Here is a 26,845-nt window from a genome sequence, read left to right as displayed (position 1 = left end):
ATCTTTCGCCTCTCACAATTTGATCATAAACGTTGGTTACGCAATGAGATTGACCTATCCAAAGCCGCATTAAGTATGAGGTACTTTGAAGCGGGGATGCCTCGGTTGTCTTGGTATCTAAAGATTTGGGCATATTGTAAAATTAATCCTAGTAGACATTTCGGCGTTGTTTAGTCGCTTTGACACGGCTTCATTCGGGAACACTCTCCTTATGCTCATCGACGGTGAAAATATCTACGGGATGATCCTACATATTGCGCTGAAAGTTCCGTAATATTTGAAAACGTACGCAATTCGCCATTGTCATGATGTGAGTCATCTGTCAATCCTGTTTAGGTTGACTATTATCTTCCGTTCGGATGTATTATATTATGAATATGTGAAAGTAATTTTCCGGGATATAGCCTCTATCTTTTCTTGTGCACATTGCATAGCGTCGGGCGGATTGTTGTAATGTTTTCGATAGCAGACAAACGCATAATAATTTATCGCGAGTCCAACGGAATATATTGTTACTATATCATGTTTTTATGATTATTTCTCAACATACTTAGTGTATTGCTCTTTCTATATTAACAAAATTTACACTGTCACACAGATGATTATAGTGAGCGTGCAGATTTTGAACTTTCTGTTGCTAGTTCGTTAATTTCTGAAATGGCCGGAATGTTTTCAATCAATACTGAAACGTTATGGACAGCCGTGTTTGTTGTACATGTTGTGTCTGTACCGGCATGCGGTAGCTTGCAAGATCATGTTTACTCCGAGGAATATTACGACTACGGTACAGTATGAGGGCACCATGTAACAAAATTTTGCAGAAGTTTTAGTTGGCTGATTTTTTTTGTATTGTGTTTTAGTATTTCAAACTAATTACCTAATAAAGTTATATTCATTCGCAAGTGGACGTTAAATAGAGTGTGAAAGCTACCAATATCTTACGTTTAAACTAATTACCAAAATACCAAAATATTTCCTGAAGTGTCCCAAATTTTGAAGAAATGTCAATTTCTCTAATTTTTTATTTTACTCATAATTGATCCGTATTAATCACAATAATTCTTTATTGGACGTAAGAAAACACTAATGAAAAGGATAATGTGAACAAATATAACTTACACATGCATCAGGTAACGGTAACAATGCAAACACTTTAAGAATCGTCAGAATTGTTTCCGTGACTTGAGTCTGTCAAATGAGAAATCAAAAATGATAAATCTATCTATTATCTAAAACTATCTATTCCTGCGCCCAACTATCACATTTCCAATATCGCTGTGTATATTCTCAGAAATGTCGCCGGACTCACCAGGTACGCTTCCTGACGACACAGGTGAGTGATCTGCGAGTAAGCATCAAGGCCTTGTATGGTTTGTGTCTAATCGGGATGAAATTCAATCTTTTAACTCCGACGAATCACAACACTAAATATATTCTTGAATTCTGATATGTAACCAGTCCCCCGTTACCCCGATGTGCATGCTGTGCAGTCTGTGTATCTCCGTTACGGCTTGTACAGGGAATTCCAGCGAAACCTTATTCTATCTCTTGGATCAAAACGTCTAATACCTTCATCGAAATAACAATTATCCGGTTAAACGAGGTCAACGAAGCACTTGAAAAATAACTACGCCGAATAATTTACGGACAAACTGGTTTGGTTGCCAACCGATACCGAATGCCACGGTTTGAGTCTCCACTCTCATCTATATATGATGCAAAACAGGCATTATTATATTTTCGGTCGAATAAATGGTACTTGATATTGCCCAGTCCTAGATATTTCCTAAAACTCGTCCACAAATGGCAATAAGGTGACGGGGAGGAGCTGTGAGGCTACAGCACCCCAATTATTCATCAAGTTCGAGTCAATCCCAGGGTTGTAACCAAGTCACAAGTCATTCTCCCTTTTGCAATTTTGACTCGAGTCAAGTCGAGTCATTTTCAATCCACCACCGAGTCAAGTCCGAGTCCGAGTCAGCGAGCAGAGGGTCGAGTCCGAGTCATGGTATTATGACTCGAGTCCGAGTCCAAGTCATTGTGTAGACAGCTCAGTTTCCAGTTAAAGTCTTGTTAAGCCCACTTTTTATAACTATGCTTGGTGATATCGAAGGGTTCACATTTAGAATATACTAATTTTCCTAACTTTTAGCAGTTTCTGGTCGCATTTTCAAGTACCAGTACCAATAGACGAAATCCCAATAGTGTGGCTACTTTATATTCTTCGAAATTTCAATGAAATGTCGGTTTTGCCCCTCTGAGTCTCGAGTCATATGACTTGGTTCGAGTCATGCACAATGACTGGAGTCAAGTAGAGTCATCAGAAAATCGCGACTCGAGTCATTACAACCCTGGTCCATCCATATTTAAATCCAACACTCACAGGTGATGGACGATTTGTGGCAGAAATCGCATGCTCCACCGACTATATGAAGATGTTTATCGACAGGAAGCAGCTTCCTAAAGGCTTGGGAATCCGTGAGAATATTGTGGTAAGAAATACTGTCTAAAGCAGAATCTATGTTTCAGATGATTTATATTCTTATTTCAAGGTGTCAACAATCAGCAATTAGTAGCGTAATACCTACGTTATATAATCGCAAGGATAATAATGACCAGTACGTAATCAGTGCGCATTGATAGGCGGGAGCATATTACACTATACCGGTACTCACAATGTAAAGCTACATTTTACAATTATATGCCTCATCAGCTAACCTTATTGCGACCTTGCACCGGTGTTTTACATCCTGTGGTAGTCATCAGAATCGGATATATGTAAAGACAAACATTTGGCTTTATTCAACGCCGAACCGGATTAGACTTTCTGTAAATTATATAGATATAATTCCGAGCCATTCGCCCTCGTATGACTTTTTACCGAAACTCGTATCGGTGATGGAAGGGTTTGATGAGAATCGACGCAGCAGCAGCTGAAATGCCTGCGTGATTATACAGCCGGATCGCAAATATTTGTGAATACGACGCGCGATTATAATTCACCCACTCTAATGCCAAAACAAAGCGTTCAAGTCAAATATTGGTTCAAGTATTAAGACAAACTTGACTGGACGTTTGTATATTCGCGGTTTTTGTGACTTGGTTGAACCCTTTTAATGCGTCCGCCCTCCTACTGAATATGCGGGAGGGTACGAATAATTCTAGAAAGTTTTTTAGGGATGGTGTGAACGTGAGGTTCACGCTCACGTTCTGTATGTGAACCTCTGAAATTTAGAGGTTCACGTTCACAAACGAACCTTGGTAGGTTGTGCACTGTGAACCTTTTTTCATAAAATACGATTTTTCACGTCATTATAGCATCTTTGGTCCAATTGTGATCCGAGATAATTCATTTCCGTTTTGGTTTTCTTGGATGTTTAGCAGCCGAAACATTTGAAAACGCGTGGGCTTGAGGTCGGGCTATTTCACGAACAATAAAATCAAAAATATGTTATTAAAATTATAACTGGACCAATATCCTGATGAGATATCTTACAAAAAATCTTTTTAATCGAGTTCAATAAAGAATTAGATTTTTACAGCGCATTTTATCAATATTTCTAAACCCCTGGTCTAATTAAGACCCCTAAAATTATCTGGTTGGCCAAATCTTCTGTAAATGCCTCACTAGCGGATTCCTCAAATCTATAAACACGTTTCATATGCTAGTGACATTGAAATCGACGGGAAATTGATTCCTAAAACATGTATACAAAAGAAGATACCGATCGCACACGTCTGCCGACACGTCAACGCGCCCTTCAAATATTGTTTGACAGGGCGTACTGAAATGATGTTATCAGATAAAGCCGTTTACTTATAGCAATGCCGGTCCATCTGAAATTTGCGGATTTAAAGCTACTAGAAAAGCTATTTCTTTGCATGCTGAATTCAAAATCGATTACTGGCATATACTAAGTCACCCATAATCCATATTTGGTACCCGGATAAATATAATTTGTGAAGCACTATCGCGCCATTTATGTAAAAGCAAACGTGCTAATTGATGACTCTTTTATCGGTAATCTGGCGATATATCTTTGGATGAAAGGCACGTCTGATATCTCACTATTGCAATATGTTCCATTAATCGCATTTGTTTGCATTCCCTACTAAAATCCTAATCATGGGTGGATTTATGTTGTTAGAAAGCTATATTTACTATACGTTTTATTTTTAAAAGCTGTTAGTTCGAGTATAGTTACGCTTTTGAGGCCAGGTGGCTAAGTATGCTAAATGTCAATTGGGCCGTCTTTTCCATTATACTAGTTTCTCCGGCGCCGCTAGCTCCTACACACCCTGCTCTACCTATGTCCTATATGGCGACACTCAAAGTGGGAAAATTTAGAGTGTCAAAATCGTCACAATAATAGATAAACATTTTTGTACTCTTCGTGTGATTGTAATGACAATCACGATATATGAAATTGATCGTACTGCTAATCTTAAATAATGATGCTATAGTTGCCCCAAAACTCCAATATATGTTGTGAGTCCTACTTAAGCACCCACTTAAGCTAATTACGATTTAAAAGGAGATTTCGAAGACACATTTCTGATTTTCCATTGCCGCAAAGTGTAATTGTAATATCTCTGGTATGAACAATTTCTTTTGTTATTTTTAGTTTGTATGCTTCGATCCCACAACCAGTGGAGAAACCGTCCAGATACAGACCACCTAATCAAATAAGCACGAAAGCTGCTTTACCTGCAAGCTATGTTATCGGACTGCAACGTGGTACATCAGAGTTTCCCTCCTTGAATATATTCAGCTTTTGCAAATGAGAATATAGAATTGGAATCAGAGCAGTCTTTTTCGAATTAGATTAGAATCATAATTACTGAATTCGCAAACTCTTGGAAATCGAATGAATTTCGGAGTTAGAAAGAAATGCAACAAAAATAAAGTCCAGTTCATATCAAATCAGAGATCATCATCATCAACATTGCTTTATTAGCAATTTTATCAGTTAAGTACACCACAAAAAATGCGATACAATGAAAAGACAGGAAGATGTCGAAACGACTTGGAGCAGTCTATGGAATCAGACACCCACCTTGGCCTAGGCGATGTAATGAGGAGGCATGCACATTGAGCACTGAATGAAAGTAAAGGAGATAGTATGGAAAAAGAAAGCGACAAGAAATAGGGCGCCATGTCATGGGAAGCGAGATCGATAGGTCAGTCGTGGTCCGGTAATCTTGAGGATGGACTGTATTTATTTATTAGTAATTGCTTGTATTTCGACTTGAATGTAGACATTAGGGCTCTTCAAAAATGACTTTTTCTCAAATCGTACTGGCTACTTGATAAAATTGTTAGGTTACCTAATTTAAGCCTACACACAAAATTTAGTTCAATTCCAGCCAGTAACCGCTTTGCTACAGGAGAAGAAAGTTTCTATTTATTATATAAAAATAAATACTAGAAAAATTGAAAGTTTTCTGTTCACCCCATGAAAGTGTTAGGCTGTCTATAGAAACGATGCTCACCAAATTTGGTTCAATTCCAACCAGTGGAAACGGAGTAATTGCCGTCGAAAAATTTGGATTTGAATAAAATAGTATTTACGGTGACCGATTCTTTGTTTATTTATTATACATGTGCTAACCGTAAATACTATTTTATTCAAATCCAAATTTTTCGACGCCCAACAGCTCCGCTTCCACTGGTTGGAATTGAACCAAATTTGGTGAGCATCGATTCTATAGACAGCCTAACACTTTCATGCGGTGAACAGAAAAATTTCAAATATTTTAATATTTATTTTTATATAATAAATAGAAACTTTCTTCTCCTGCAGCAAAGCGGTTACTGGCTGGAATTGAACCAAATTTTGTGTGTAGGCTTAAATTAAAGAGCCTTAGTGGACATGCTCGTCGACTGTCGGATGGCCGGCGGGATACATCCCAATAGGGACGAGACTGGCAAATGTCTGTACACCTAGCTTTGCTCATTTCGCACTATGCAGTTTTCCTGTAGCATTTGCGTGAAAACTAGAAATTAGATTCGAATTAAAATGAGAGCGTAGAAACATCTCACAAATTAGATTAGGATTAGGTCACCGGCATTTCGCTCTTACAAAACTAATGCGACAAATAGAATTATCATTATATAGTTGTATTTAATTATAGTTGTCCAAATCTGGCTATATAATAGAGGTATAATTGACGCATAAAAGGCATGATATATAAGTAATAGGTTTTGATTTCTGTCATTGCGGATGTCAAATGTCAATCCAACTTTTCAAGACTTCTCAGCGATAGCTTTAATTTGCGCCCTCGCGTTTTGTCCGTCTCAAGCACGTGTACTTAATGTTAAAAGCGCTTTATTGACAACGATATAAACCCCGTAAAAACTCTTATCTACAATTATCGCACCACTTTCAACACCGTGGCCGACCCATCAAAGGGCACACTTAAAATTTTTGGAACGATACTCATCTCGCGCGCGGGGCTCAGACCAACACTCGAGAAATTCACACGAGGAAGTGTAACGATGGAAGACGCGTTCTCAAAATATGCATGACTACACCAACTTAGCTTTGTGTCAAGTTGATGGCTGATATATAAACGTGTCTGTTTGTTGACAACATATGTAGAAGACAACGTGGCTCGTATAGTGGAGCCGGCTCAATAAAGCGCATCGGTGGTCAGTAATAGTCGGTAGTCTTGGGACTTTGGTGGGAAATATCAACAATTGCAATGTTATGCTAGAAGATTAAATACCATTTCGGGTTTAATGGCGGATTTCCGAATTAAACCGCGGGAATATCTTTCATTTGAACGTCGGAGAATTGTCGTCTCCTATCATACATTCGTGGGTACGAATTGACATATGCAACTGTCGTCAACAATTTCTGCCCATATGTTCAAATCTATAACCAGCGAGGTATCTCATACTCGGAGGGGGTCAACGGGCTATTCGTAGGTACTCAAGTAGATAGAGAAGTAACGTCCTACTCCAGTACAATGATTAATAGCGATTTCCTCGAAGTATACAGCAAGTATTCTAGCTCTGGACCAGCGATTCTCAGACTCGAGGGGCACCCCTCTCAGGCGGCGCGAAAGCATCTGAAGGGGGCACGAAGCTGTCACTATCATAAAGGGGGGGGGGGTGTCTAAAACGTTTGAGAACATAGTTTTGTTTAAAACTGAAAACTATCAAGTATTCTAGGAAACAGTCTGAAATTATACTCACTTGAGCAAGTATAGCTCAATCCACTTGAGTACTCCGATAAAGGAAGAAGTACTTCATTACCGGCCGCCTATGTTTCTACGTGAAGTAGATTTCACCCGCCTTGCATAGCGCAGCTTTTACTTGTACATGAGTAAACATTTTCTTGATTACTGATACGTATATTTGAGAGCGGTCGGTAACTTTTATTCATTCAATTCGGGTCACCAGCATATACCTCCTCATGTAGGAGGATTTGTCCTTCTTTTTGAGGAAATTGAAAATGTCCTGCGAGGACGCCTAAATGTCATTTTTTTAAAGGCAATTCGTCATCCTTTACAGCTTTTACAGGTAGGCTAATCGTCAGGGTCAACCAAAAATCGGTTTCAATGGCGCAGAAAAGGTATAATGTGGACGCTCGAGCAGGTCATTTGGTAGTCGAATCAGAGTGATGGCCAGTTTTTTAGTCAACACAACAAGATTTCCAGCAAATATTTCAAAATCAGCTGTTTTCAGTTTCGGCTGTCGTGCTTTCCGGATTCCGAAATATGGTAAGCCTAGTTAAATCCAAGCTAAGAATTGAGTTATGTACACATCGTTATAGGGGTCAACAACAACCGCGAAGAGGTGCTTTGCGTTATCAAAGATTGCATGGTGTAATTTCAACGTTTGGTTACAAGCACAAATTAATATAAGTGAGAGTTGCTTATAAAATAACCGAGAGTGTTAGGAGTGTTCTTGTCCGCTTTGATATAAATAGCTGTTCATCTTGGACAGTCATACTTACGAAATATTCACCGGGAATGAATTGCTCATCTGATCCCGGCCAACCCCATATCGTATTGTTGAACTGATATCCTCGGACAGACTTGGACAACTAAGATATTCAGCTTTTCCAAATTGGATTAGAATTAGAATTATAGCTACACCGGTTTTTCAAATTACAATTGTTATGTTCTTGATCTTGTTTGAACAATAACTCATACGACGAGGTTGCAATAAGAAATCAGTATATCAGCATAAATTATAGAGTATTTTATGAAAAGTTTATGCATCTTTTTCAACTTTTCTGCTGTAGGCGTGATTTCATGCTGCCAAATATCTTGATTTTTGGGTACTCATCCCCAAGAAAAAAATGCGCAAGATTTATAGAAATGGGCATTGGGCATATCGGCGTTAGCCTTTACCGCGCCACGACGCACCAAGCAAGAAAACCCTGGCCGAACAGGACTGCTAGAAGCGTATGCTGACCGAAAACGTCGTTATAAACACAAAATACTGCCTTGGCAATCTTAACCTCACGAGACAAATACCATCCCGCATGGAAAAATTATATTCCAGTGAAGAAATAGAAATACCAATTTGAAATCGTCTGCGTCTCTTAGTTTAGAAGCCTGTTTGGGCGATGCTATATTTTTTTGATATAGCAGACAGGAGGTCACGAAATAACATGTTACGAAATCATAGTAATGGGCCCTACAGTTTCCAAGACACCTCACTCAGCTCTACAGGTAAATCTGATTACGTGAGCAGCGAGAACAAGAAATTGATAGCAATATATATGCAATTCCCGAAAATACATACAGATCTTATCATGAATTATCGAAAATTTTCGCGCCTCGCGCTGGCTCACTTAACAGTACAACCAGTCTCGTGGGAAAAGCGAACAAGGTGGTAGGGATAGGTTTATCACCCTATGGGAGCCCAAGACCCAGGTTTACTATATATATATATTTTTTTTTTTTTTGGGGGGGGGGGGGCTTACGAAGTGCTGTTTCGTTCCTGCCAACGGATAGGCCTACATACGTTCGAAGATGTTTGAATATTGATTATGATTATGACCTTTTCAAACACACTTCCCTCGGCTCTACCAGTAAAACTGATTACGTGAGCAGAGAGAGGATAAAATTTGATGGCAATATATATGCAATTCCCTATCATAATTGACAGAAAATTTTCGCGTTTCGCGCGTATAGCTATACAACCTGACTCACTAGATCGCCTCGAAAGCAGCAAAATTGCTAGTCCTATAGCTCACGACCGAAGCGTCCGCATAATTTGATGGGTCTGGTCTTTATCGAAAGCTAGTTTCGCACTGATTCCAAAAATGCAAATTGGAATCTCGCCAGGGCAATAAAACTACTCCGAAATAGCCTCCAAAGGTCGACTGTTCTGAACAATGGGAGCGCAGCAACACAATGATCATAACAATGACCAATGGCGTCAAGTGATTGATCAGAACAATGCCAATTTTCATATTTTGATGACATTTGGGTCCGTTTAATAGTCCTGTATCCGTGTGGCCCCGACCGTGATCTGAAATTCTAAATTTGGCCCTGACCCCGAAAAAGTTTGGGAACCACTGACTTAGATGATCGGCATTTCGCTAATTAGTCTAATATGGCAAATATAATTATATGGTAGTTGCGTTTATCTATAGGTTCCTCCTCGTCATCTGATCCGCGCAAGCGGTGCCTTAAAAAATCCTAGAAGTGGTCCGTGCCACAAGTCGACAGATACGGAATCAAAATAAAAGACAGTCGACCTGTTGCAAATGATGATCATTGTAGTCAACAAACACACACAACGGTGGCGAGATAGCGCAGTAGAATCCGCGGCCGCAACACCAATGGGTTGCGGGTTCGAGTCCGACCGAGGTCGACTTCAGAATTCCTATACCTAAGTGTTGGAGGTTTATCTACGCTCCCCCTCGCCACCTCATCCGCCTAAGCGGTGTTTTACAAAAAGCCTAGAAGTGGGCCGTGCTATGAGTCGACAGTCAAGGAAATAAAAATGAAAAATATCGGCCTGGTGTAAATGACCAATGGTGGTCGACAAACACCATGAACACCTCATAAAACAAACAAACAGATACACACACAAACACGATACTTGCGTATAATACATATTTCCCTGAATTTCAATAAATTAAACAAGGTGCAAAGCAAATCCAATTTGAAAGCATCGCTATACAGCTGTGCGATTTCATACTGTGGTTTTGTTGTGCACATGACACATTCGCCTAAACACCTGTGTAGCTAGCTAGCTGTACCGAATCAAGTTCACGTGTTGGCTGCTGATCTCGGCTTTGCGTGTGTGACATAACGGTAGGATAAACATAGCCACGTTACAGCAAATATATGATTATCGCTAAAGCTTCTTGAATATAGTGTTGTGACAGTATTTTCATACAGAGGCATTCGCTGATGCGATAATGCCCGTATTACTTTCAGTTTGAAGTGACATCATTGATGGTTGACGAATACCATCGAAACACGAGATTATAGCTTATAGAGCGACTTGTAAGGACGTGTTTTAAATAAGATTTTATTGGCGAAACGATCGTTGATATAAAGCTCTTTTCAATTCTCCGTTAGTTGCTGGCGATGACCCCTGACGAGTGTCAGCCGGAAATATTCGGGTTTATTTCGATATGAATATATTATTCAATTGTAAATTGAAGTTCCGTACCGCCAAGAAGTTCTTTGGATCTAAGTTTCACAAATATGTGCCTCCCTATGCAACTGAGTTTACTTGCAACTTCAAATGCGTGAACAGCGTCTCAATCAACTGAAGCATTCACACAGTATACGGGCTTCATCACGCTGCTAATCCCCGTTTTGCCGATTCTTCACTGTTTCGAAAACAGAAACTAGTAAATTACCACTGTTTCCAAAATGCTCAAACCCAAGTGGGCGATCGACAAAGATAGTTACCTCGCCATATACTACATCTACTCGATAACAGATATACACAAAGTTAGAGGGTTTTCAAGACGCAGTCTACAAATTTCCCGGTTGTAGTTGGACCCGGCTTCTCATCCCTAAGTTGACTTTTGCACTGAGAAGAACCGTGAAGCATAGTTGGACTGGACAACTATAGAACAATTTTAGCTTTTCCATATTCGATGAGAATTTGAATTATAGCTACACAGCTTGAGAATGGCGAATGTCTGTACACCGAACTTGGCTCATTTCGCACTTAAAGTTCTGTAGCATTTTCAATAAGACCAGAAATGTCATTATAATTACAATGAGAGCATGAAAACAATTTACTAACTAGATACTGGTATTTCGCTGTAATTAGTTAGACAACTTGACTAGTAGTCAAAGTCTGTCGCGATGGGGACCGTGTGTTATCCATTTCTTATCTGTCAGTTACATGCCTTGATACGAATATCTCTTAGTAAGGAAATAAACATACCTGCTGTATGTTAACACCTAGACGCTTTCGGAAATATGCAACAGACGTAGCCTATTTCCAGTCGACAAGTCTCGATATACTGATGGTAATCAGCCGGAGAGATCGAAGATACAGTCGGCATTGCTTTGGGCTCATTTGAGGCTTCCCATATGTATTTCCGCGTGTGAAATGGGGTCGATTACGAGTGCTTCTCTTTTATCGCCAATATCTCGTTTGTGTTGTGGGTGATTGGGAGGTTTTGTGTAATAACCATTTTTCATTTTTACACCACAATAACTAAATCAAGTTAGCGGCACCATATGAAACACCTTCCAAATCCGCTTCCGTCAAAAGCTGATGAAGGAGAATCCGATAATCTGCAGCATAAACACGCACTCTTGTATTGATGGAATTAGCAATGAATCTACATATTGCGAACTACCATTTCAAAGAGTGGATATTTTTCATTCGTTCAAATAGCCTACTTCAAGAATCACAATCTGGTATGCTATGTCTCACTTACAAATTTACGTGGTAGTCATTTAACCTCACATAATAGCATAGTCTACATTCTAAATTTTATAATCTTAAACACTATATTTTCACCTATTAACAAGGTACAATACAGAATTGGACAATTAAAATATTTATAGCTGTTCCAAATTAGATAAGAATTAGAATAACTCCTACAAATTTATTTTCCAATTAATAGATTAGAATTAATATACTTAATTCGCAATAACTTGGAAATTGAATGAAATTCCGAGTTACAAAGAAATACATCAAAATCAAGTTGAGCTCATTACAAATCAAAGTTCATATTCTTAAGCAATAATTGGCAAATGCATGTACGTACATGTACAGCGTACACCAGGGGTGTCAAACATACGACCCGCGAAGCGATTCTGAAAAGGGGCTGTATTATGCAGCACATTTCCGACAAACGGTGATAATTTTAGTACTAAATACTTCCATTGAATAAGACAGAAAATGCTGAGTATGTTCATAGGCCGCATCATGATCATCCGACAATGGCGCTACGGTTTCAATGTCATGGCCATCAGCAACAAGTCTCCGCCATTGACACCTAATTCCGAGAAGGAAAACGTGCACACTGAGTTATTAATGATGTGGGAAAATGGACCTAAACTATAGGTCCTCCTTTTTCGTGAAATAGGAAATGTCCTCGTTTTTTTGGAAATGCGTCCTCCTTTACAGCGTTGACAGCTGAGCTAATGGACATGGCCAGCTTAAAATTCCATAAATGACGCACATTACACAATGCGGACGTTCGGGAGTCGAGTCAGTCTTTTTTTAGTCAACACAACAAAATTTACAGTAGATATTTCAAAACCAGTTGTTTCGATTTGCGGTAAACTGATATTTATGATTTGATTAACGTGCCCTTCTTTCCCGACTTCAAAATATGGTAACCCTACCTAGACGTAGTTATTCACAGAAGTGAAAACCCCATTTAGAAACCGGTGTGTAGGCTATACATGGAGGACATATTTGTTATACAAAAAATCTGTTTAAAGTATCTGTGGTCGCACTTCATTTACGCTTATGACTTAAGAGTTCCTCGACTTCCAGAAAAAAAAACGGATCGCGATGTTAGTATAATGAACCAAATTTCAACGTCCGTGTTCTCAGTCAAAACTCGTGTCTTCCTCACAGGGATATCCCTGATTCCTCGTAACGCATACACACGACTATTTCCAGATTACGACTAAAACAAAGCCATCATAGCAATATGCCAACGTATAAACTCATTGTTTTAGAAAATTTATATAACTGCATTCTACCGACCAATCATCGTCAGTTTGTCAAATTCATTGTTTGCGAACAAAAGTGTTGATATAATAGAGACCTACGATCCGTAGGCTGTATAAATGAGTATTCAAGTGGACAACACAGGCATGGATTTTGTGGTAACATTTTGGAGTAATGTGACTGGTCCGGCCCGCGAGCTATTTGAAGATCTGAATCCGGCCCGCGACGCAACTTGAGTTTGAAACCCCTGGTGTACACCATGCATGGCTCGTGTCGCACTATATACCGTTCTCGTAGTATTTTCACGAAGACCAAAAATGTTTCACGAATTATATTATAATCAGATTACTAGAATCATATTACTAGTTGTCTCTTGTCTGGTATAATATCCATCGCCTCATTTCAGACGCATTCCAGCGATGGAACTATGTGTCAGAACACAAGCGCGAATTCGACGCATTACATACACGAAGTCTCGCCGTATTGCGGATCCGCTACCTTAGCGATTGATAGCGAGCGGTCACTTAGATACTTGCACGTGTTTGCGCTCGAGGACGTTGAAAGATCTGAAGTAAGGTTAGTGTTCATTGAGGTATATATTCCAAGACGTTTTCATAGAATCATTTGAGTCCTGATTTTGTCTCAAGTTATAAATATCGTTATATATACGCAAAAGTGCCGATGACCTGCTATCAAGTGTATCATAAGATTGAATAGTATATTCATATTGAAATGACCCCGAATATTTTCAGCTGACACTCGACAGAAGTAATCGTCAGTAACTAGTAGATTACCCCCGACGAGTGTCAGCCGAAAATATTCGGGTTTATTTAAATACGAATATACTATTCAATAGTATATTGAAGTTCTGTACCTCCAAGAAGCTCAAATGTATCATAAGAGCTCGGAGATTCGCGCTGTTGTCCGATTCCTAAACCAAGCAATATGTTGGTTTCACAATGGGGTTACATTGTATTATGACAAATACACGCGAAGTACGGATCAAATCGTCCTCGCTGAATAGAACGTGTTTGGACTCTTGTAGAAACCTCTTTTAGAATTTTTTAGACTTAACGACATAGTATATACTATAAATTCCGAATGCTGCAATTTGCAACTGATTTCCATGTTACTTTACCGATTAAATTTAGAAAACTATACTCGGTCATCATGGACTGCAGTACAACACATGATTTCGGAGAATCCCGTGATTGGACAGCGGAATACAGAGTTCTGGAACACAGGAAAAGCGCCAACCACTCCAAGCAATGTCAACTAAGATCGCTGTGTTTACAATCCAGTGATGTAAGAGGATATTTGAGCGACTGTGGGTCCGGAGAGACAGCGACATGCGGTCGGTATTAATTTAGTTAAGAGTTGAAAAATTGGAATATTTTCAGCTTTTCCAAATTTGATTAAAATTAGAATTATGGCTACACACTTTTCTAGGTTTCGCAATATACATACAGTTCTTATGTAGCATTTTCAGCAAAATCATAGAAATAGATTAAAATTTGAATTAGACCATAGAAACATTTCACGAATTAGATAGTAATCAGAATTACTTCATTCCCTAAAACTTGATGAGAACCGCAAATGTTTCTACATCAAACTCGGGTCGTTTCGTATTATACAGTGTGCTGTACCCGAAATTAGAATAAGCAGAATTTTACTACCTGAATTTCGCTCTAATTAGTCTCATTATGCAACTAGAACATTCCATATATCTAGAATTATCTAGTGTTCCAAGTCTGCTATTTTTCAATACACGACTTCCCATGTCTTCATTTCGTTTTATACTGCAGCATGTCCGAAAGATACGCACATGTGCTCTGGCGGGCTCACGCAAAGTCCGAAAGCTGTTTGCATGAAAAACGCCTCGAACTGCGATTCCGTTCACCATTGCCTATTCGAAGTAAGAGCACTATAGGCTTATCACTATACTGAAAAATTTGTGTGAAACACGAATGTTCAACGACACGATTTCAGCGGGCAGGCAATTGGCATCGTGCGGGCAACTTTCAAAATATCATCTTCTTGCCACACGGTTGCTGGTCAAATCCTTGTATTTGTACATTTGTTCTCGGCGTAACGGATTATTCTGATATCAATTTATTATTGGTATTTAGATAGGGTCAATGTGATCATTCATCATTCGTATTTAGGCTCCATGATGCAAAATTTGTTACCAGAAAGTGCCGACGGCCTGATTTGCCTCCTATATACGGTATATGGTTGTAATACATATGTACCTAATAATAATGCACCTATTTTCCACAGCCATGTATTCACAGTAATAGCTCGCCGATAATATTGTGTCGATCTCACACTGAGATATCGGCAATTCTCGTGACTTCGCAACGCGGCAGCGGGAAGTCAAGAGTACTATAATTTGCAACTGCTCTGCTAGGAATATTGATCTGTTCCTATATAGCTTACCGTTGTCCAGATGCAGCATTTCTGGTTCGTTTCGTGCCCCAGCGAAAGCAATTGCTGTAAAGCTGTTTAAATATATGCTCGTAAGTTTTGCAAATGCGCTTGAAGATAAAAATTCAAAATCTTCGGAATATCTGCTGATTAGGCTGCAGGTTGAAGTTATTGACAGTGTGCTATAAAGCAATTGACCAATTATTATTTTACAATCGCTCATGAGTCATGGCAAACGACCAATTACTATATGTTGATTTGAATTTGATGACCGCAGGACGACGAATCATGTGGCAACGTTTACAGCGAATGGGGCAGCTGGTCGCTGTGCGACTGTGAATCTGGGATCAAGTCAAGACACCGAGAATGCAAACGTATCATATCCCAGGATGGCACGAGGTAATCATAACAGATAGTCATGATTGTATTAGGGAATCTTTGGAATAACCCTTAGGAATAATTCCCCAAATCACCGTGTTTCAATTCAGAATTTTTGTCAGTTGAAGAGCAGTTTAGGAAGATTGTCTTTTTCATTGTTTTAATGAGTGACATACTTGGACCCCATGGGTAACATATACGTGTATCACCATCATAGGATATAGTTTGGGAATCACAAATATGTTTAGAAACATTGTCCATTCTGGGTAAGCCACGGAGATTCACATGTGTAGCAATTCGGAAGTTGTTATTGGCTGTATTGACTATATTTACTAAAGTAAAAGTATGGCGCTCCAGTTTCACAACCACGTTGAATATCAAGTAAAATCTTTCGTTTCTCTAATGGAATTAGTTTTGACGTTACCGCATTTTCAATAACTTGAGACGGATCACACAATCACCCATACTTCGTATACTTAAATAACCTTAGGTCTCTGGAATAGCTAGCTTTTTTGGATTTTGAAATATTAAACCGGTTCACCCCGCAGTGAACTCTACCTTGAACAAATGATCTTTCTAATTTTATGTTTCCTTATGTTGAAATATTTCTAGGCACTCATTTTAATGTTTAGCCATGATTCTAATACTAATCTAATTTGGAAGAGCTGTATAATTTCTAACTGTCCAAAGCTTTCTACATTACGCTTTTTCCAGAGTGGCACGCGAATACTCGCACCAACCCGGCATCACCACAGACACGAAACCTTGCAGTTTTCAAGAATGCATTCGCGTGAAATGCGACTCCATCAACATGAGAATCGAGATTCCGTTCGAGCTGGGAATGACTGCGGAATCGGTGATGAACAACATGATCGTCAGTGACGTCACAGACGCAAATGAATGTCGTCCGCTGGTCAATGCGACCCACGCGACTTTCATTATACCGCTGCATAAATGTAACACTCGGACTTGGGTGAGTAGACCAGAGTTACATTGGAATTAGAATAAGTGAATTAGCAAAAAATCGAATATTGAATTAAATTCCGAATTAGTAAGAAAGACAACAAAAACATACTTATGCATACTATGTACACGTGTATGGATGAAATTTTCTATTTTGTTTAGTGTAGGATAATTACATATATTAAATGAACAATGTTAGTATGACTAAGATTAAGTTATACATATTTATATGATACAAATTCCCTGTAATTACCATTATAGAAGTGGCCCACAATGTCTGTGATATGGTAAGTGCCACAATCACGATTTTACTGCTCATAATAAGATCTCTCGCTGTCTAATTTTACTTGTAATTGAGTGGAGATTTACGGTATTACATCTAGTTCCACTTGTGTATCAATCCAGACTATACTTTGACCGCCTTTGATTTCAACAATACTAGGTTGACGGCGATGTAGTTTACTATTCCAACGTCGTCCATTACGGCGCCGGGAACGGCGAAGATTCCATCATCATACGGGAATACGATCATTCCTACGCGGCGAGATGTCAGTATCGACGCCGACAGACTGTGGGTTTGAAACATCTCGACCCAGACAGCGCGATGGATGAGGAGGTTGCTGTTATGGCGTTTGAGGCGAAGCGCGCAGGTCTTTCGAGAGACGCAGCCGCTCTGGATACGGTGCAGCATTTTTCTTCAGGAGACGGCGTGTTTGAACATGTCATGGAGATTTATCAAGGTATCGTTCGCGCGTATAGAGCTATCCAAATTCCAATTCCGATTCGATTTGATCCGAGTACTAAACTCCGAGCTGAGTAGAGTATTCGACACCACCTATCATTATATGACGGCTATCATTGGAATTATATACAACCGTCATGATTATTGAAACTTATCCAACTAATAGGCTGGCTACCGTAGTTTTTGGAAATAAATACGTCTCGTTTAAAACGTTTTGTTGAAAGTAAAAGCAACTGACTCGAAATGCGAAAAAGTGGAAATTTGGGCATTTTTAACCGTTTTCGGAGGACCATTCACTTTTATAGAGAAAAGAGGAAATCCTCCTAAAATCGCACACATGGTTGGCCTACTATATAGCAGGCCCATATATACCCGCCGGTTGATGAGCACTGATCTAGATTACTGGCAGATCTATATTCGAGTAGCATCAGCATTTCCTGGTCGTACAACGCAGCAGAGATTCTTTCAGACGAAACGTTTTCGAACCCATACAATCGCGGCGACTACCCTCTGAAAAAGCGGCTCGGCGAACGTCTCTACGTCAGCGTGTCTTTCATAAGTCAAGACGAAGACCTCACAGTATTCATCGAACGCTGCATCGCTTTGCCTTCAAGCGAAATTACGGATTCGGGCGAACGCGCGAGATATCTCTTCATAAACGGCGGGTAAGACCACCCGTAACTTCTTTGATGTGATATAGACACGCGGGGCTTTGATAACTTGAAAATTCTAGTAGTCTAATTAAACTTATTTGAGAGAAATGGCCATTATCTAATTTGCAAAATGTTTCTATGCTCCAATTTTAGTTCTGAACCAATTCTGATTTTCCTAAAATGCTTCAGGAGTACTGTGTAGTGCAGTGGTTCCCAACCGGGGGGGGGGGGGGGGATTTTGAATCTGGCTTCAGGGTTGTAACGGAAGATACACTGGGTTCACAAGGTTTTTAGATTTTTATGGTAAAACTGTTAAGTATGAAACTGTTTTTACAATTGTATATTTCTTTGGCGGATTTCAAGCTAGGTGTATGTTTAAATGCCTTCCGTAGATATTACACCCCCTGATAAAGTGAGGCTCACGAGACGATTTCGTTGGGTTCGCGAAGCCTCTCGACCAAATTACTACGAAGCAGGAAAACGTCAAGCCGAATTCAGCACAAAGCCGCTAGTGAAATTGTTTAGCTTTTTAAACCAAAATATGAGCTAACGTGAAAACATACCAAATTCATCGATTCAACTGAAGTCCATAGCAAGCGGACTTGACGATTTATTTTTCGTCAGCGGCTACCCGACCGGTCAAAAACAGGTGAAATTTGACTGTACTTTACCAAAGTTTAGTGCGGTCCGTATTCGCCATAGTTCGGACATATCTGATTATGTTTGACCATTAATTGCTCAGTCAACAAATGGTTGCGCGTTAAAAATCACATTGTTTTAGTCAAAGGCAACTTTTTCATAGGGGGGAATTTTAGCTCGAATATCGGCCAAGGGGGGCACGAGACGAAAAAGGTTGGGAACCACTGGCTTACGCTGATCATGTGGCGAGGAGGAGCCTACTAGGCACAAGTCGTATAGCGCCAACTATACGAGCGAGGCTTGTACTGACCCAAGCTGGACAGAGGTCCGCGATTTCTTGATGACTCGAGTCATTTTCCTACGTACGGCAAATGACTCGACGCGACTTGAGCCAATATGTATATATTGACTCGTCTTGTACTCAAGTCACTTCGCATGACTCGATACTAGGTCGGCCAAGACAGGCATTTCGTTGTAACTCCGAAGCATATATAATCGGTATTCGTCATATGTTTGTAAAATAGGCTCAGAAACTGCTGAGAGTGCCGAATTTTACTGTTATGAATGTAAGGTATTCGATATCACCGAAGAGTTGTGAAAATCGGGTGAAAATCGGGTTGGTCAAGACTTGAACTCGAAACTTAACAAAATAACGTGGATTCGGATTCGAGTCACAACAGACTACTTATACCAGTGGTTCCCAACCTTAATCGTCTCGTGGACCCATTGGCCAATATTTGAGCTAAAATTCCCCCTTATGAAAAAGTTGCCTGTGACTAAAAAAAGTTGCTTTTTAACGCTCAACCATTTGTTGACTAAGCATTGAGCAATATACGGCCAAACTGATTCAGATATGTCCGAACAATGTCGAGTGCGGACCGCACTACACTTTGGTAAAGTACCGCTCAATTTGACCTCTTTTTACCGGTCGGGTAGCGGCTGACGAAAAATAATTCAGCAAGTTTGCTTGCTATGGCTATGAATCAGTGAATTTGGGATGTTTTTCACGTTAGCTCATATGGTGGATTAAAAAGGTAAACATTTTCACCAGCGGCCTTGTGCTGAATCCCGTATGACTTTTTCCTGCTTAGTAGCAATTTGACTGAGAGGCTGTCACGGGCCCAACGGAATGTTCGCGAGCCTCACTTTATCAGGGGGTGTATTATCTACCGTAGTTATTTAAACATACACCTAGCTTAAAACCCGCTAAAGAAACATACAATTGTAAAGAAATAGTTTCATAATACTACTAACAGTTCTACCATAAAAATTTCAAATAAAAAATTTCAAAATCCCCTCTAAGGGGGTGATCCCCCATCCGGTTGGGAACCACCAACTTAGACCCTCTGCTGCTACACTTGAACTTGGACTTGACTCCGTGGTGAACGAAAAATAACTCGACTTGACTGGAGTCAAAACTACAATAGTAGAATTGACTAGTGACACGGAACCTTGTGACTTGGTTACAACCATGATACCAGCAGCCCTCAAGAAATTGCGTCCTGAAATTATTGAAATTGGTCAGGACAGAGATTTGCGTGTGTTATTAAAGGTTAGCATATGTGGGTAATCCTCCAAATCCGGGTATGTTTGACATATAAACTTTGTGCATAGCAACATTAGCCAACCTACTTTTTCTAGGTGTCCGATGGACTCCACAGTGCAATTCCACAACCAAATCAACAACACCTTCTCGGATCGCTTCTCCATCGAGTCTTTCAAATTCAACGACGCGCAATATCCTTACATCTACTTTCGCTGTGATGTAATCGTGTGCGATAACGGCGATGACGACCCGGCTTGCCGCAGAGATTGTGCGAAGGTGAGTTGAAATATCCATCGGAAATGACGCATGTCGTATTGTTTGACAATTGTATCTACGGTGTGATGATGCGCGCACTTTATCTTACTTTAAAAGTTCACGCCGTTTGAACAGGTCGATAATCACCGTTTTATGTGCACCGACAAATGTATTTGCACGGGCACACATCGGTTTAATGGGCGTGAGAAATATGCGGTGTGAGTAGAATGTCCGGTAAAAGGAATACCAGTAAAAACAGAATTCACATGGATAGATGCACGGTCGCCCCCTGAAGGAGTACACAGACTTGTAAAACTAGATAGTTGAAGTTATTTGAGTAGACCAACTACCGGAAGATGCTGCGAATCTAATTCTATGTTTCCTTGCTCTGATTCTAATCTAATTTCTGCTTTTCTTGTATATGCTACGAGATAAATGTACAGCGCGAAACGAGACAAGCTTGCTGCACAGTCGTTTGCCATTCCCAATGCTAACTGTGATTTGATATCAACTGAACTAGAATAAATGTCCGAGTTTACCGAATTCAGAAATTCGAATTCTGATCCAATTTAGAAAAACTATGCAGCTATATTTTTAATTCGAATCTAATTTGGGAAAACCAAGAATATGCTGTTTTCCAATTCTGTGAGTACACAGAGTGTTGAGATAGTGAAAAATAGATAAGTAAATTAATCGATAAGAAAATACCAACGAAAATTTACACGTGAAATAATTTATTTCTGATACAGCCCAATATAAAACAGTATATATACAGTACAATATACATATACAGTACAATATAAAACGTAAACGCGGAAACTATAATTCAATATTATCATTACTACAAAGATATTATGTAGAAAATGGCACATACACGTGCCACTAAATATACACGAGAAGTTACCCGAGACAACTAAATCAAAACTGGTCTAAGATACATTTTCGAACTTTATAAATGACGTTGAAAGTTCAGACGTGCAGCTATATCTTTTACCACAGTGAAGATAATGGCAATTCCACAACACATTGAAGATGCTATGGAAATTATTCGACCACATCTATTTCATTGCACTTTGTCACAATGCTTTGAGCCAATCATGACTTCGCAGATATGGCATTTCCACCAACATGCGTAGCCGCATGCTTACCACGTGTTTCATAGGCTGCAGTCTTCCTCAGTGGAAAATAGTACCGAAACTTTAGCTCTAATTGATTGATTAACTATTTGTGGCTAAGAACCTATAATTTCAGCACTCGAAGGAATCAGCTCTCACTATACTCAACTCGAGCCATTAGAATTAATACTCGATTCAGAATTAAGTACTCGAATAATTGTTCCCAGCTCATGTCCCAGTCCACAACTTTCATATGGCATCAAATTGATGCCAGGCCACGTGCGATATCATGGATTACGCCTACGGCACTACACGGGAGTTGCGGGTCGTGTATGAAACCCATTTGCAGAGACAAACGGTCTGGTTTGAGTTATGATTTCAGACAAGCGTTCCAGAAAGACAAAAAAGAGACGCGTTCGATTATTCGCGCGTGAGAAGTCAGGTCATGCAAGGGCCGGTCTTGGTCTACGAAGGGGACGAGTCTTTTGACTTGCAAGAAACTGCGATTGCGGACGGAAATTTGTCTCCGATGGGTATGCATGGATTCTTTTGTGCGGAAAATCCAAATCTAACGAATCGGATAAGCGGAAAATGTGTGAATCATTACACTGGTCAACAGAATGATTTTGTTTTGGCAGAACATCGGAGAGTCGTTTCTGGGGTTTTTAAGGTTGCTGATTACGACTATCACACTAGTTTTGCCAGATTGGCTCTTGTTCTGAAGATACTTTTTATTTTGTATTGTATTTTGATAAAAGTCGACTCCAAGGCACACAAATGAAAGTGTGAACGGCCCCTTCCGACGACGCGAAATCTGTCGTGTCGATAATTTTCCGCTATGACAAATCAATCACCCCTAAATATAGTGCTGTTGCTGTATTTTGATTTAAATGTAGTCTTCAGTGTGTAAAAATAACAAGTATGTTAAATTTCTGAACTTAATAGTACGACCAAGCCAATTTTCTATCCAGGCATTACAGCAAAAATGGGAGGTTTTGGTCAAAATGGCCCCATGGGTTATCTCCAAAACAAGATCCAATTTGAAAAAAACAAGGTCACATTCGGAATCAGTGCCTTTCCGAACCCCGGAAACAACTCTTAGTTTGTCTGCCTAAAAGCATGTGTTGACCAGTGTTATTGGTATTATACGGGATACGGATTTGTTTTTTACAAACTACGGGATTTTCAAAATTAGCAACTACAATTAGAACCACTTTTGAAAATACGGAACTAGAGCTAGATATTTTCCTTGACCCTGAACTCTGGAAGCCCAATTCCAATCATAATTTTTCATATCGTTCATACCACTCGCCGGTACTATTATTAATGAACTCAGGAAGCCGCCGTTTGAAATAAACCCAACTATATCCGCATGATAAATAGATGGTCATATTTGAATAATATGTTTGCGAAGAAATAAACCCGGATATTTTCGGTTGACACTCGTTGCAGGCAATCGTCGGCAACTAGCAGAGAATTGGAAAGAACATTGTATACATCAACGAATAAAAATATTCGGGTTCATTTCAATAGGAATGTATTATTCAATTGTATATAGAGGTCCTGTCACTCCAAGTAACTCTTCAAAATATCATCAATTTTCGTTTTCCAGTTGACAGGATATCGCATTTAAACGCCAAAGACGGGAAGCGAATGCCGGACTCAACGATATTCGCAGCAATCATTGGAATCTCATGTCTTACATTGGGTGTGGCTCTCGGATTATTGTTGAATCGCAAGAAAAAAAAGTCGAATCCACTGTCCACGACACCGGAAAATGAGTGTCGGGCATCCATCATCGAAAATTGCTAACCTTTGCTTCACCCTGCCTGCTATAATATAGTTATAAATTATTGCTATTATGCGTCGACATTTATCAAAATTCTCGTCTTCAATACTGCACAGAATGGAAAGTTACAATGCAGTACACACTATGAAATTGATGAATACTACAGCGGTGCAGTTTCGGCGTGATTACATTATAACCAATCATCATCTTCATATCGTGGTGATGTGACAAGATTTTATGTGTTGCGGAACGAAATAAAGACGAATTTTACACATAAGTTGTGTATTCTGAAAAAGGAACGATGCATAACGAATCACACTTTAGTTATAAAGGATAGAGGTTGACAGTAACCATAGTACCAGCGACGGACCTGTAGTGAGATATTTTAGTGGACGACAGACATTGAAATACCGTAATTGCACATTGAGCCAGACATGGACATTGGACAACCAGGAAAACTTTAGCTTTTCCAGATTAGATTAGATTTATAGCATCACAGATTTTTTCAAATTAGAATTATGGCTACAGTTTTTTTCAAATCAGATTAAAATTAGAATTATAGCTACACAGTTTCAAATTATATTATAATTACTGCATTCACAAAAACTTGGAACATTGAATCAGTTCACGTCATATCAAATCATTTAGTTCATTCTCATCGGCATGTGAATAGCAAATGTCTGTACAGCAAGTTTGACTCGGTTTACACTACACAGCTCTATGGCATTTACAGCAAAGCCAGATTAGAATTTAAATTACACTATAGAACCATTAAACCAATTAGATTAGAATTAGAGCAAGGAAACCCTTCTCAAATTAGATTAGAATTAGATTAACGGCATTTTACTCTAGTTAGTCAGCTACAACTATCTAGTTGTCCAACTCAGTAACGCGAACCTTGAACGCTGTATCATCCGTACTTATTCACCACTAAATCATCCGTACTTATTCACCACTAATGGTAGCGACTTACATTCCTATTTCCATAGTAATGTGGTGGGCATCTTTATTCCTCGAGATTATTCATTGTACAAGTACAGTCAACGTGTTGAGGTTTAGCGATGGCTTGGCTATCATTCACGTTTTTAAACTGAACATATTAATATATACAGAGGCCTAAAAGCAATCAAAAGCTGGTCGATCAACATACAAATCTTTAAATATTCCAGAGTCCATAGCACTTATTGCCGCAGACAAATTCTCCTTCTACTAGTTATGCAGCAACTAGACTTAGGCACACGCTATAAGGCTGCGACTACTTCACTGCGACCGTGCAACATACCGACAATCCGCAACAACAGCCAAAACGGTCGTAACGCAGGACAGTACCGCGAGTATGAACAGTTTAATGTACACGCACAGAGCGCTCGCCCAAGCGAAAGTGATCGCGTTTCCCAGAGCTGCGAACCCAGTGTGAATCAAAAACGAAGAGTCCTGGTCCTCGAAATAATGACTGGCAACGTCGAACGCCGCTAATCTCCGAAAGGAATGCGCGATTCCAATCAAAGCCGCTAGCAGATAAGGTACGTATAGTGAATTTACCGTAGGGTGCCATAAGTATGCAAGGAGGTATACTGCTAGTTCTGCGGTAAAGCTGAATACATGCAGCGTTGTCATTGATATGCGGGAAGCGAATTTGTTGCTTATCAAGTTAGTAACGAATGACACCATGTAAGTCAGAAATAACAGCAATCCTAAATGCTGAACACCAATTGTACAGGACACATAAGCTCGTCCAAATTCGGACCATAGAAAACCAGAGAATAATCCGTATTGCAAATGAACTAGCAACGTACAAATACGTAGTTTAGAAGTTATGTGTCTTACTAATCTTGGAACGGAATCTCTCAAATCTGTAACTACTTTAGTAGCTTCAGGCCTCAAAATCGGCTTAATTTCCTTGTCGTCATACTGGGCGACTTTGTCATTGGGAGTTACTGCCACATGCAAAAGGATCCCGACGAACTGAGCCGCTGTCAACACGTAAAGGTACAAATGCCACGATGAATCGGTCGGAATTAGTTTCGTATAGAGCGAAGACTGCTCCTTGAAAGCGTACGTAAACGGGCAGTCATTTGAACCGCATTCTGAAATGTTGCTATTCTCCATGTTCGCAACAGATACAGTATCGTTCATCCATTGGTGGCTCGTGGTTGCGCTGTTCTTGAGGATAAGTTCAGGCGTGATGCTAGCCAATGCTTGAAGAAATCCCAGCATAGCTACGTGAATTCCAATATTTGAATTGCGTTCTTTGCCGTCAACATCACCACCATGGCTTGTTATCGACGTGGCAATAGCACCAGATGCTGAGATCATGAGAGCTTCGCCAATTCCGACCAAGGCAGCCGTCGTCTTCACAAGCCATTCGTGTCCAAACACGAACGACAAGGTGAAGGTTACAGACGGTATTTCACCAGCTATCAAGGTAGCTTTGCGTCCTATCAAAGTCACCATAGGCACGTACGCGAAGAGGCTCACAACACACATAACAGAATACAGCAGTACGTTAGTAGCGCCTCGGTCTTCTTTGACTTCCACGCTAGTTTGCAAGCTCATTGTACTAGATTGTGTCGCCCTAACCAGTCCGTACGCGAACGAAAATACGTACAGTCGCCACCTTGATTTTCGTACATCATTTCGCATATTTCCAGCCGACATTCCACACGCTTCCACAGATAGTACTACGCTACACCTAGTCTGCGGACAATCACCAATCCATTTCCTGTATGCCAACGTCTTCCATGATTAATGATAATGAGGGTGTCATTAATCGAACCCGTGTGTAGATTTACTCTGCAATGGCAGCCAGCATGGCAACTACACTACACCTCATCCCGTATTGGAAGTGATCGATTTTTCATTAGCAGATGTTATTTTCGGTGATACCGTTGTTGATGTAGGCCTATAATGTCCTTTTCAATTCTATACTAGTTGCCGACGAGTTTCAGCCGGACATAGTTGGGTATCCCGATTTCAATATGAATATATTATTCAAATGTATTACTATATTTTGTGTTTGAACATAGTTATAGTTGCTGACGATTGATTACCCCTGACTTTGACCATTGTCAGCCGAAAAGATTCGGGATTATTTCAATATGAATATGTTATTCCATTGTGGTTTATAGATATGTACCTTCAAGAGTCTCTTCGTTAAATTATCGCCTTGATTTGTATACTGGCGCCTCTCTTCAAAGCAGATATTG

General features: G+C 39.8%; 2 protein-coding genes across 2 annotated transcripts; one reads left to right on the top strand and one right to left on the bottom strand.

The window, feature by feature from the left end:
* Positions 1 to 578: 578 nt before the first annotated feature.
* Positions 579 to 23,916, top strand: LOC145437724 (uncharacterized). Its single transcript, XM_080315005.1, has 13 exons — positions 579 to 784; positions 1,292 to 1,333; positions 2,386 to 2,492; positions 13,539 to 13,708; positions 14,284 to 14,486; positions 14,938 to 15,047; positions 15,837 to 15,958; positions 16,652 to 16,910; positions 17,343 to 17,640; positions 18,112 to 18,307; positions 20,576 to 20,756; positions 22,233 to 22,383; positions 23,463 to 23,916. The coding sequence occupies exons 1-13, from the start codon at positions 658 to 660 to the stop codon at positions 23,660 to 23,662; spliced, it is 2,166 nt and encodes a 721-aa protein (XP_080171131.1). The 5' UTR covers positions 579 to 657; the 3' UTR covers positions 23,663 to 23,916.
* LOC145437725 (protein unc-93 homolog A-like) lies at positions 23,243 to 26,569 on the bottom strand. The gene has a single exon (XM_080315006.1). The coding sequence runs from the start codon at positions 26,295 to 26,297 to the stop codon at positions 24,900 to 24,902; it is 1,398 nt and encodes a 465-aa protein (XP_080171132.1). The 5' UTR covers positions 26,298 to 26,569; the 3' UTR covers positions 23,243 to 24,899.
* Positions 26,570 to 26,845: the final 276 nt, after the last annotated feature.

The sequence above is a fragment of the Botryllus schlosseri genome, chromosome 4 (genome assembly GCF_051294905.1).
Source record: "Botryllus schlosseri isolate E-star chromosome 4, Bs_hap1, whole genome shotgun sequence".
Lineage (NCBI taxonomy): Eukaryota > Metazoa > Chordata > Ascidiacea > Stolidobranchia > Styelidae > Botryllus > Botryllus schlosseri.
The sequence above is the reverse complement of the archived record's forward strand: the minus strand, read 5'-3'. Positions and strand labels throughout refer to the sequence as shown.